Source organism: Macaca nemestrina, chromosome 12 (assembly GCF_043159975.1).
Source record: "Macaca nemestrina isolate mMacNem1 chromosome 12, mMacNem.hap1, whole genome shotgun sequence".
Lineage (NCBI taxonomy): Eukaryota > Metazoa > Chordata > Mammalia > Primates > Cercopithecidae > Macaca > Macaca nemestrina.
The window spans coordinates 56009138-56023121 of NC_092136.1; the positions used below are offsets into that span (position 1 = coordinate 56009138).

The window sequence follows — 13984 nt, forward strand, 5'->3', positions numbered from 1 at the left end:
TTTTCCTTTCATCCCCATATAATGATGAATAGTCTTAAAAAGATACTAAGTAGGCCGGGCGCGGTGGCTCATGCCTATTATCCCAGCACTTTGGGAGGCTGAGGCAAGCAGATCACCTGAGGTCAGGAATTCCAGACCAGCTTGGCCAACATGGTGAAACCCTGTCTCTACTAAAAATACTAAAATTAGCCAGGCGTGGTGGTGCACGCCTGCAGTCCCAGCTACTGAGGAGGCTGAGGCAGGAGAATCACTTGAACCCGGGAGGCAGAGGTTGCAGTGAGCCGAGATCGCAACATTGCTGGGCAACAAGAGCAAAACAAGAGCCGAGATCACTCCAGCCTGGGCAACAAGAGCAAAATTCCATCTCAAAAAAATTACATACACACATATGTACACACTAAGCAAGTAATCTTGTTTCTGCTTGAATATCATCAGTAATGGGAAACTCATTTCTTCCCCCAAAATAATCCCTTACATTTGGGAGCAACTCTATGTGTTGCTTTCTCATATTGACCACCACTTTGACTTATTGGCCCTAGCTCTATCCTCTGAGGTTAGAACGTAAGTGTAATCTCCCACACCTAAAACCCTTCAGGAAAAACTCTTGTCAGGCTTGCTTTCTACAAAATTCACTCTTTAAAAAATTCACTTTTTTCCCTTTTGAAAACCATACACATCCCCAATATTGGCCCTTTGGATACTTTCTTTTCCTGCCTTTAGTTAACTCTGAATATCCCCAGTTCAAATGGTAGTAGTCCGCTCACCATCCTTATCACTGTGAACACTCCACAGAGTTGAACCCAGCACTCTAGGTGTTCTCACTGCCTAAAACTGCATTCGGCTCCATCACTAGGTTAACCCATGTGGAGATTAATATCATCTGAAGTCCCTGTCTGCTTCATATGTGCTATTGTTCTTAAAAACATACTGGCCTTGATGGTTGCTTTTTGGACCCACTAGCAGTGTTATAACTAGGAAATTTCATGTTTTGGGATGTGGACTGGTATTTTAGACCTTTGGACCCTGATTCCGTCTAGCAGTGCATTTGCTGTTTTGCAAGCCTTTTTTCATCCATACATTTGATGATTGTTCTCATGTGATTCTTTGTTTAAAAAAATGTTGAACAAGCCAGAGCTAAAGACAAAGACCTACAGCAAAATAACATAAACCTCTCTGAAGAAAAAGATCAATCTGTTCATCTATACTGGTTATGAGTCTTCCCACTAAAACTCACCAGGCCCATATTTCTAAATCTCTGTCAGTGATTTTAATCCACTATTTGCCAGTCTTTCAAATAATTAACTGCATCACCAAGGGTTTTGTAGTTACTTTGCTGTGACTTATTATAGGAATCAGTGCTTTTTTTTAAAAGTAATTATAAATAGTTCATTGATAATCCATTCCTAGAATTTGGTTCAGAATCAACATAAAGATTCTACTTTACAAAATTCACTTTTTTCCCTTTTGAAAACCATACATCTCCTAGTGGTCATACTGGTTTTTTGGATACTTTCTTTTCCTGCCTCGTCAGAACTTTCTGTAATTGCAAGATTTCCTAAGAGCTTTCAACCTTCTTGAGTCATCTTTCCAATTACTGTGTCAGGCCTTGAAGTCATTGTATTAGTTTCCTAGGGCTGCCATAACAAAGTGCTACAAATTGGGTGGCTTAAACAACTATTGTCTCACAGTTCTGGAAGCTGGAAGTCAAAGATCAGGGTATCAAGGGGGTTGGTTCCTTCTGAGGGCTGTGAGGAGGAATCTGTTCCATGCCTTTCTCCTAGCTTCTGGAGGTCTGCTGGCCATCTTTGGCATTGCTTGGCTTCTGGAAACATTACCTAAATCTCTGCCCTCCTCTTCACATGGCATTCGCCCTCTGTGTCTAGCTCCAAATTTCTCCTTCTATAAGTACACCAGTCATATTGAATTAGGGGCCCATTCTAATCCACTATGACGTCATCTTAACTAATTATATATATTCTGAGGCACTGGGTGTTAGGACTTAATATAAATTTTGGGAGGGGGACATATTTCAACCCATTACAGCCATATATTTCATTTTTCTGGATTTTTAGAGTACTACTATTTTAAAGTTTAAGATACAAACTTTGTTCTTCTCATCATTTCTTTCTCAGTGAATTTGAACTAAAAGATGGTACAGTGATTTTTCTCCTTAGGGTCCTGGTATTTCAGTTGCTAAGCACTCTTGTCAGAATTCGATTTGAGATTGCATTTCCCCTTACTGCTTTATTTACCATATGAAAGTTTATATTGTCAGCAAGGCAAGTCAGTAATTTTTCCACTCAACTTTTAGAGAACGCAGCTTTCAGCAGATGTCTAGTTAATTGAAGCCCTCGCACCCACAACCTGATCTTGTATTTTGCCATTGTACACATCACCATGTTATCGATTCCAACATTTGGCCAGGTGGCCTATAATATAAATTGTGCTACACAATTGTCTCTACTTTTATGTTGGTACCAAAGGTTCATGGATTTTCAACAATCTTTTTCTTTTTCTTTTTTTTTGAGATGGAGTCTCGCTCTGTCACCAGGCTACAGTGCAGTGGTGCGATCTTGATCTTGGCTCACTGCGACCTCGGACACCCTGGTTCAAGCAATTCTCCTGTCTCAGCCTCCGAGTAGTTGGGATTACAGTCATGTGCCACCATGCCCAACTAATTTTTGTATTTTTAGTAGAGATGGGGTTTCACCATGTTGGCCAGGATGATCTCGATCTCCTGACATCGTGATTCGCCCACCTCGGCCTCCCAAAGTGCTGGGATTACAGGCGTGAGCCACTCCGCCCAGCCTTAACAATCTTTTTCAACTACATTATATTCTTTTTTAACCCTGGCCTCCAGCTCTTGGCTTCTTTTATACAAGGGAATTCCCAGTAGTGGTTATATTCTTATGACTCCATTCTTTGCTAATCCTAAAGGCACCCAAAAGGCTGTATTTACCTTTTCAGATTAAAATCTCCTATTTAATTTATGACCTCTATGTGCATATCTGAGGCTGTAATTATTATTTCTGACACCTTTCTCAAATACTTTCTGCTGAAAATTACTGTGAATTTGGCTTGTTTCCTTATGACAGTTTTGTACTCCTAACCAGGTGCTTGTCATTCTGGTGTCTTAAGCTAAAATCCAGAAACGCAAATCTCATTCTTTTACTCCATCTCTTAACTCTTCACTCCCAAAGCCTCCAAAACCTTCTAAAGCCCCAGTGATAAACTGGACAAAGAGGTACTGCTGTTTCCTGACACCTTGAACATTCTCTGTGATCTCTAGAACTGTTTCTGTGTTTCTTCTGATAGTGTCATTCCTTCTCAAAGTAGGAGGAATGAACTGGGGCAGGCAAGTTAAGGATCTCAGAAGATTCTCTATTATGTGAACATGCCAGGCAGACACATATTTAGACTGGCAAGGCAAGACTAGGTTAGACATGCCCATGCCCTGCAAGGAATTCATTTCCTTGTATCAACTCACAGTACAGAGTCTCTTCATTCTTCCAGAGTTAGGTACCACTGTGGGAGGAGCCTCCTATCATCTAATTCTTCTTCTATTATTTTTTTTTTACCCTAACCCCTAGTTCTTCCTAGCCTTTTTCTTTTTGCTCCCCTATTTTCACAATTTTTTTCATTGCTTTCATTTTCATACAGTCCTAGTTCCTACTTTTCTTTTTTTGTTTTTTTTTCTCTCGCTCTGTTGCCCAGGCTGGAGAGCAGTGGCGCGATCTCCCTCACTGCAAGCTCCGCCTCCCGTGTTCCCGCCATTCTCCTGTCTCAGCCTCCCGAGTAGCTGGGACTACAGGCGCCCGCCACCACGCCCAGTTAATTTTTTGTATTTTTAGTAGAGTCGGGGTTTCACTGTGTTAGCCAGGATGGTCTCGATCTCCTGACCTCGTGATCCGCCCACCTTGGCCTCCCAAAGTGCTGGGATTACAGGCGTGAGCCACCGCGCCTGGCCTACTTTTCTTATGTTATTTCCACTGTGTGTCTCTCCTGGTCTGATGAGCCAGGGTTAAAATTGACCTTCACCTCTTTTTCAGTCAGGATGATCACTTTGCATTCAGCATGCATGTTGGTGAGTTCCTAATACAAGGGATGCATCCTTTTTTACACAGGAATCACTTTAAAAGTAAGAAGTGAATAGATCACATTGTTTTTCATTTAAAATTAAAATAACATTTAAGCCCAATGGGGGAAGCACCTATATTTACAACTTGGATAAATTTCTTTGTTGAGTAGAAAAATGCCTTGAGAAAATCAGTACTGCCTCTCAAATACCAAAATATAATAGCTGGGTATATTTGAGAAGTAGCCACTTGGAGGCAGCTTTTTAATTCTTCATCTTTTACATTTTAAGTTTTTCTCCATGTATTATTTTATCCTTGAAATAACCTCCAGGATAGGTATTTAAAGAGGCCCAGGGAGATTAAGTGACTTGGTCAAGGCCACACAGCAAGTATCAGTACAACTGGGACTAGAATTAGTTCAGTGTTGCATCATATCAGTGCAGATATATTTACTGAATATATCTTGTGTCTCATGCACTGGGCCAGTTATAAGATCAAAATGATAAATAAGGCACCACATGTGACCTAAGCATCTCTTTTCCTTTTCCCCTTTCGTCAGAACAGAGTAGAGGAAATAACACCAGTGCTTAGGAAACACTGGTTCTCTGAACAGTAATGCATTCCTATGGGGAAAATGAACTGTGTCTTATCTTCCCTGAAGCAGTCCCCTTAGCCAGTCCTACTGATTGGTTCCAAGGTCACATGGTTCCTCAGGAAACAGTATATTAAGAGTTTAGTTACATTCTAATTCAAACCATAGTCCCACTACTTACTGTATGATTAAACAATTTAGGAAACCTCTTAATTCTCAGTGTCTTCATCTTTAAAATTAAGGTAATAAATAATACAGATTTTTAAGGTAGTTATGAGGAATAAATGAAATAATATATGTAAAACATTTAACTTAGTAACTAGCCCATAGTAGTATTTTAATAAATGTTAGTTGTCATTATTATTATTATAGTTACTGTTATCATTGCCATTGCCTAATACTCTGCTGAAATGGGAAGAAAGTTGACATTTGCATTTAAATTGCTTTGAGCCTTACTGATCTAAGGCAAGAGATAGAAGGCATATGCCCTAGGTCTAGCCAGTGACTTTCAAACTTGTTTGATCATGACTCACAGTAAGAAATGTATTTTATATTTATATGTATACATACCCATTCATTTTATATCACAATTCAGGTAGTACTAAGGCACATGCAAAATGTATAATATATACACTAAAACAAAAGTTTTGTGAAACAATATTCATCTGTACCACATGCAGTGCTCATTAGTATTTTCAACTGTAATGTTTAATTTTGAAAAAAATACTGATTTGACCTAGTAGAGTGACTTCCCAAGCCACTAAGGATGATCCTGCAGTTTGGAAAAACACTGCCTGAGACCCTTTGCTGGTGTTAAGTGCCCAGGACATCTAGAAATCATTCAGGAAATCTAAGTAGACCTCACCACCAACAACCAATGCGCTAGTCTAATTCCTTTGGTTAAAATGACTTCCAGATGGAATTAGAATTCTCAAAGCCCCCTGCTGGCCCCATATCAGTACTGGCCATTTTATCATTGCTGATTTTCTACTAATTGGCCAAAACTTGGCAGTTTTTCATTGATGAGCCCTTCTTTGGGGGAGTCCTTACTATTTTTTGTTTAATACCCCTCTTTTCACTCTTTCAGTGCAAATAATTGGGTTGAAGGTATAATAATGAGTCACAACAGCTCACAATGTATTGGTTTGCAAAAAGTAAATAATCAACAAATTCTTTGAGTGCCTGTATTTCAGGCTGTCAGCATGGATACAAGAATAAACATGATTGGGTGCTTGCCCTCACTAGCACATGTAAACCAAAAAGTACCTGAAACAGGTCTCAATAAATTCAGAAGTTTATTTTGCCAAGGTTAAGGACTCACCCTGGAGACAGGTCTGTGCCTTTCTCCAACAATGATTTTGAGGGCTTTAATATTTAAATGAGAAAGAGGGAGGGTATAGTAATCCACATGTTGTAAGAAAAAAGGAGCAGGTAGGAGAATGGTCAATTATGTATTTGTCTATAAGATAAAGTGAACATACCAGTAGCTATCTGTGGATAAATTTAACCTTTTAACTGTAGCTGTTTGTTTAGGAACAAAAGGAAAAGCAGCTTCTTGTATGTCTCAGCTTTCAGCCTAATTTTTTCCTTCTGGCATAATGAACTGGAGTCCTGAGTTTTTATTTTCCTTTCACACATACAATCTTGTAGAGTGAAAGAATATGCAGATAATCATGATGCAATGTGATCAAAGTTCAAATAGAGCTCCCCAGTTTGGGAGCAGTCAGGAATGCCTTGAAGAGGTACTAACATTGTACCTGGATCTTAAGGGTTACGTAGGAATGTGTCAGGTAAGGAAATGGGAGAAATCATTCCAGGCAATAAGACTAGCGTAAGAAAGTGTGATGTGTTAAGGAAGCTGTATCTCAGAATCAGGAACTACTCAAGTATCACTATCATCATCTTAGTGTCCCATTTTCAATAGGAAAGTTCAAAATTTTGGCAGAAAGGAGAGCAGTCAGCCAACACAGAGGAGGCCACACAGTGTGCCTTGGCCATGTCGTCCCAAGCCTTTGTTCTGTCTTGCAGTCACATTCTCTGTCTGTCATCAGCCAGCACCTCTGCAGCCCTTACTTTCTGACTTCCTTTGGCCACCAGAGCCATCAGTGCCCTTCATTTTCTGCTTCTAAAGAAGTGAAGTGGGAATGAAAACTCACTTCGAATGATTTTTGTTATGTCATATGTTACACAATTTTGCATTGTATAACTTAATACTACTATTAAAGATTGCAATCCTGACTGAATAAATATAAAATTATTTCCTCTAATTGACTTGAGCAATTTGTTTGCTTGGAAAGTGCTAAAACTGCTCACAATTTTTGGTGTGCCATCATCATAAACTCCTTTCTTTCTGTCGGAAAAAATATATTACTCAAATTACAAAACTATTATCTCTAATACTGCCTATCATTTTGGTGCAAGTAGGGATTTTAAGAGACGTCATTACATCAGTCATCACAAGCTGTATTATTAGTGGTATTGGGTATTGTCACAGGGTTATGAATTTTTGCTGCTCGTAAGTATTTATGGAAAATAAATGTAATTTCCAAATGGAAAGAGAAGGAAGATAGCGTGGCAATGCTTAATGCTCTACTGCAAAAATATGCCCTTAGTTATTCCAAATGGTTGCTAGAGCTTCATTGTTTCCTGGTGTGATGACCTTGCTCAAAGAACAAATGTGTTGTACAACACACAGCATTCGCCAGTCTCCTTCGATATGAGGACCAGTGTATTCCTAACATTTACACATACACACCCCAAATTCCTTAATTTTATTATATAAATTTGTTTCTGACTGAATGATAATCTTTAAAAGCTTATTCCATTTGGTATAATTTTTTAGTGGCACCTTCTGCTGTGTGCTGTCCATTTCATTGTGCTTATATTATTTATAAACAGGTGCTGAAATTTCATTTAACAGGTACTCAATGCATCTTTTTTTTGTGACTGCAGCTTTTTGTTTGTTAATTAAATCTTCTACTTTTATTATATTTACATTTTTCCCCTGTTAATTTTAAAAATTAAGTAGCCTATTCTTCTCTTACTCAATCTGCTCTGACATTTGCTACTATATACATTTTATTTCTCTTTCTGTCTTTAATCTTACCTACCAGTGCATGGGTACAGAGATAAATGTTTTACTCAGTCAAATCCCAAATCTTCAGCTAAGGGAAGAGTCCATAATCAAGGTACTGTATTATGTGTCCTGATATGTCACTCTTTTAAACCATCTTCATGTGAAACTACATATGTTACAAGTAATTTTTTTGCATTTGTAAAATTATATCCTTTATTCTCATCTACATTCTGAATTTCCTCCGATTCCATTTACAAAAAAATTAATAATTGCCATAATGTCTAAGAAAAACTCATAAACTACATAGAAAGATTCATGCAGCCGGGCGCCGTGGCTCACGCCTGTAATCCCAGCACTTTGGGAGGCTGAGGCAGGCAATCACCTGAGGTCAGGAATTTGAGACCAGCCTGACCAAGATGGTGAAACCCCATCTCTACTAAAAATACAAAAATTAGCCGGGCGTGGTGGGGCACGCTTGTGATCCCAGCTACTCGGGAGGCTGAGGCAGGAGAATCACCTGAACCCGGGAGGCGGAGGCTGTGGTGAGCCAAGATCGTGCCATTGCACTGCAGCCTGGGCAACAAGAGTGAAACTCTGTCTCAAAGATTCATGCATGTGAAGCTGAAATGAGCCATAAAAACTTTTCTTGGGAACTGGTCTCTTGACCCCATAAATGCTTATAAAGAGAAAGAGAAGCAGAGGTGACATTATCATGGTGACTTCTGGTCACCTAGAAACATGACTTCAGTTTAATACTGGGAAAAGACTAAAGCTTCTCAAACAGGCTTTCTAGATCTAAAGAGGAAAACCCACTTTAGGGAGGCAGTAGGAAAGTCCTATATCCCTGTGACCCCATCACTGAGATAAACACCACAGTTCTACAGGCATGTATGAGGGCCTCTTGATTTGAAAGTGATACAGTGCTAGTCAAATTTGAGAATTAGTGTATGCCTTAGTGTCTGGATATTTGATATTTAATAGTCTCACTTGCATATAGAAATCCTTGATTTTTCTAATTAATATAACTAAGGTCAACTTATCTCACTGAGACTCTTCTAGCATTTTAGCTTGCCCTTTCTCTTAGAAGATATCTGCTTCTGGCTGGGTGTGGTGGCTCACGCCTGTAATCCCAGCACTTTGGGAGGCATGAGGCGGGCGGATCACCTGAGGTTGGGAGTTTGAGACCAGCCTGACCAACATAAAGAAACCCTGTCTCTACTAAAAATACGAAATTAGCCGGGCATGGTGGTGCATGCCTATAATCCCAGCTACTCAGGAGGCTGAGGCAGGAGAATCTCTTGAACCCAGGAGGTGGAGGTTGTGATGTGCTGAGATCATGCCATTGCACTCCAGCCTAAGCAACAAGAGCGAAACTCTGTCTCAAAAAAAATAAAATAAAATAAAGGTATCTGCTTCTGACTGTACATTTATTCATTTATTTTATTTTATTTTATTTTAGAGACAGTGTCTCACTCTGTTGCCCAGTCTGTAGTGTAGTGGCGCTATCTTGGCTCACTGTAACCTCCACCTCTGGGGGTCAAGCAATCCTCGCATCTCAGCCTCCCAAGTAACTGGGACTATAGGCGTTTGTTTTTTGTTTTGTTTTGTTTTGGTAGAGACGGGGTTTCACCATGTTGCCCAAGCTGGTTTCAAACTCCTGGGCTCAAGCAATCTGCCCACCTTGGCCTTCCAAAGTGCTAGTATTACAGGCATGAGGCACTGTGCCCATTACTAAATTTATAATTTCTCATTCTTCACAGATACTGAAAAAAAAAACTATAATATAATCTTGTTTAGAATTACATCATTTTGGCATGATATACAAATATTAATTACAAATCCAGCTTCAGATTTTAGTAGACTTAGAAGTTTCTATTTTATATCTTTAAATGTCATGTGAAATTGACCAAATAAGCAGAAGAATGTTCCTTACTTTTTTCATGAAGCCCTGAGAAATTGAGTAACTCAGCATTTGCCTTGCTAGACTTTATTAGTACCTCCTGCCAGCTTGTTTTGTTTTCAGTGTCAATGTACTGTTTCTACTTATGATCTTAGTATTTACTTTTAAATCCTGAATTTACATCAAAATATAAAATAAGATTGATTTGGGGGGTTTGGTAGGTCATTCTGAGGCTAAGATTCTGTGATTTTGAAATGCTATATTGGATAATGCTTATGTTACAGAAGTAGCAAATGACCATATGACTTATGATTTTTAGATTAATCAACTTGCTATGACCTCTAAAATTGTAGCTCCAGAGCATGCACCTTTTTCCTTAGTCAGTGGTATTCCCACATTAGATTATCTCACTCCATGACTTTGGCTTTCGTGAAGGTGTGTGGGCAAGTCTTCGCTCTAGCACTCGCTTGATCAGCTCTCCAACATCCTTCATTGATGTTGGCGCCCGGCTGGCAGGCAAGGACCATTCGGCCTCCTTCAGTAACAGCACCTACCTACAAAACCAGCTCTTGAAACGGCAAGCAGCGCTTTACATATTTGGTGAAAAGTCGCAACTAAGGGTAAGATTTCTTTTTTCTCACTTAGAAACTTTGTGGATGCACTAGGGCTGTTTATAAAACATGTATCACAAACCAGGTTTGCTAGAATTTTTTTTATAGCATGATTCTTAACCTGGAGTTAATAATCTCAAAAAATTTAGCTCTCCTTTTGAATTTATTTATATATATTAATTTTTATATAGATACATACACATATATACATATGCATATTTATTAGCCACGAAAATAAGTATTTATTCATGACAGTAAAAAATCAACATAAACATTAGGAATACCAGGAAGTGTACATACGAAAAAAGAAATAAGGCTTCATCAGGCTGTGTTTTCAACAGCCTTGATTCAGTTTCCACAGGAATCTGCCCATGGCAAAACAGATAGTTTTGTTGTTGTAAACCTACTGATAAAAAAGGCTACAGAAAGACAGAAGAATGGAGAGAGGAAGACTGTGGTGCCACGTATGGAGGCAAGGCAAGGCCAAGTCTAGATTTTCTGAGTAACACTTGTTAAAACTTCTCAAGGCTATACAGAAAGAGACACATGTCCTAAGACATGCCAGAAAATTCAAAATACTAGATGCTAATCAATTGTATTCTTACTGTTAAGTTGTTGTGCTAAAGAGCTTCACCATGCTGAGGGGCCATAAATTGTAAAGATGGTCTTTTCCTCCAAAAGCAACAATAATTCCTTGAATTTAATGTTTTGCAAGTCACGCATTACAAAATAAATTTCATTACCACGAATAGGTGTATAGGACATGAAAGTTACCTGTTAACTCAGAAATTTCAACGTTTAGTCCAGTGCTCCAGTTGGCACTGGACAACCTAGACAGACCTCTGGCTGAACCATGGAGCAGAAACTGTGAGCAGGGTGCCATTAGCAAGATCCCACATGCTTGGCCCTTAAGACGCCAGTAACTGAGTCATCTCTTCTGGAGCAGGCTGGTGGCTTTGCTAGCTCTTCTCCCACTGCCTGGACTGCTGCAACCACTTAGTCATCAGCCTTTAGGGTAGAGGGCATAAAACTGCTGGGTAATGCTCAATTTTTAAATCTGCATATTTGTCTTCTGATACAGTAAATAATTTTATATCCAGAAAATAGAACACTTTTCTACAGCAATCCAGGGTTGCTGGTGCCAGTGTCTTTTCCAGAGCACAGACTTTCCGTGCTTCAGCACAACACTTACTCGTGATCCGAATCACTCTCCAAGGTTTAGCTCCTTAATACTCCCCTCTGCCATTCTCTTTGCACATGATTTCTCAGATTAGCTGTGTGATCATACGTATTTGAGTAAGAAAGAGTTGGGATGCTGCCTTTTTCCTTCCCTCTCTTTTTTCTTTCTGTCTGTCCTTCCTCAGTAAAGTATCATTATTATATATTTTTTAATTTTTTGAGACGGAGTCTCACTCTGTCGCCAGGCTGGAATGCAGTAGCATGATCTCAGTTCACGGCAATCTCCGCCTCCCAGGTTCAAGTGATTCTTCTGCCTCGGTCTCCCGAGTAGCTGGGACTACAGGCACGCACCACCACGCCCAGCTTTTTGTTTTTTTTTTTTTTTTGTATTTTTAGTGGAGACGAGGTTTCACCGTGTTGGCCAGGATGGTCTCCATCTCTTGACCTCGTGATCCACTTGGCCTCCCAAAGTGCTGGGATTACAGGCGTGAGCCACTACGCCTGGCCAAGTATTATTATTTTTAAAAATGTAATCCCACCATTCTGGCACAGTAGTTGTCAGCAATTTTATATATTCCATTCAGGTTTTATCTTTTATTCAATTTTGTGTGTAGAATACGGCTCTGTATCTGTCTGATATGTGCCACATTCTAGCTAGCACAATGCCATCCAGTTACAATTCCATACCTTTTTCTCCCAACAAAGAGGCATAAAAGAAAGTCAATAAATTACAGTGAGTTATTCTGAAAATAATCTTGAATTTGACCTTTACCTAGGTAAATTCACATACTTTAATACTTGATTATTGGGAACAAATTCCTTCCAACCTAATGGAGTGTCTCACTACTTTGGTTAGTAACTCTTGGCTTCTAAGATAGGCATACCTAGCTTATGTATAGTTGGGAAATAGGAATCTACCTTTCCTGAAAAGTAAACTATGTTTTGTCTATTATAAGTTTTTAAAAATAATAGAAAGGAACTCATGTATATCACTAGGTTCTTTATCTGAAGCCTTAACATCATGTTTCCATGTCGTATAGTAGTCTCCATAACTATTTTAGTCACTATTCAACCCGTATTGTTGGATGTTTAGGTTTCTTTATCTTCTGTATATAAAATTACAGTCACAATTCTAAGCAAATAGGTTATTTTGTTATTTTTTTTATTGAGATACCATTCCCAGAGGTTTTTTTCCGATTAGATTATTTCCTCAGAGTAGCTTCCTTAAAATGGAATTATTAAGACAAAGGAAAAATTATAAAATACACATAACAAGATTTACCATCTTAACCATTTCTAAATATATGACTCAGTATTATTAAGTACATTCACGTTGTTGTGCAACCAATCTCCAGAAAGCAGTTTTACTCTTAGAAAAGCAGATGGTCCAGTAGAGTAATTTGGGCAAAATGAAAAGAAAGTGGAAACATTTTGAGAAAATTAATTCATTCTTTGGCATGAAAAGTTAGAGGACTTTTAAATCTTCACAGCTAGGTTATTAAAATGAAATATACCAGTAGGCCATCAGTATAGCATTCTTTAATTACAAATGCAACACTCATACCACACACAAATTCCATATGGATTAAAGATGTAAATGAGAAAGTACTCAAATAAATATAGGTTGATACATATATAACATTAAGTGAAAAAAATGTTATCCCAAAGATAGAAATGAACAAAGCCTTTCATGGTTTTTTTATGTAAATTTTTTTTTTTTTTTTTTTTTAGGTGGAGTCTCACTCTACTGCCCAGGCTGGAGTGCAGTGGTGTCATCTCAGTTCACTGCCACCTGCATCTCCGGGGTTCAAGTGATTCTCCTGCCTCAGCCTCCTGAGTAGCTGGGATTACAGGTGCCCGTCACCACACCTGGCTACTTTTTGTATTTTTAGTAGAGATGGGGTTTCACCATGTTGGCCAGGCTGGTCTTGAACTCCGGACCTCAGGTAATCTGCCTGCCTTGGCCTCCCAAACTGCTGGGATTACAGGCATGAGCCACCACGCCCAGCCATGTAATTTTTTATTATTGACTTTTAAGAAGTAGGGCCAGGCACAGTAGCTCACACCTGTAATCTCAGCACTTTGGGAGGCCGAGGTGGGCGGATCACAAGGTCAAAAGATCAAGACCATCCTGGCCAACATGGTGAAAGCTCATCTCTACTAAAAATGCAAAAATTAGCTGGGCGTGGTAGTGTACGACTGTAGTCCCAGCTACTTGGGAGGCTGAGGCAGGAGAATCCCTTGAACCCAGGAAGCAGAGGTTGCAGTGAGTCGAGATTGTGCCACTGCACTCCAGCCTGGGTGACAGAGTGAGAGTCCATCTCAAACAAACAAAAAGTCACCACAATGTTGGTAGTCTTGGGGCAGCAAGAAAGTGATTTTTATTTCTTTCTCAATATTTATCTCTACCTTTTTTCATTTTTATTATGAATATGTTTTACTTGCATAATAAGAAACAAATATGTGCATATCTACAAACTTTAATACATGTACAGTCTGGAACTCCAACAGTGTATTACCTATCCTTTCCCATATACATCTTGGGAAGAC

The 13984-nt window shown here is 39.1% G+C and overlaps 1 protein-coding gene across 7 annotated transcripts in view; it reads left to right on the forward strand.

The window, feature by feature from the left end:
- Window positions 1-13984, forward strand: part of LOC105488765 (SET binding factor 2) — a 547946-nt gene that overhangs the window by 469536 nt on the left and 64426 nt on the right. For 5 of the 7 annotated variants that reach the window (XM_071075109.1, XM_071075108.1, XM_011753166.2 and 2 more), the window contains 2 exons: window positions 7782-7856; window positions 10080-10264. In XM_071075109.1, the coding sequence (XP_070931210.1) occupies window positions 7782-7856; window positions 10080-10264 (260 nt within the window). The remainder of the gene's footprint in view (window positions 1-7781; window positions 7857-10079; window positions 10265-13984) is intronic. The other 2 variants (XM_071075110.1, XM_071075112.1) reach the window with 1 other exon arrangement.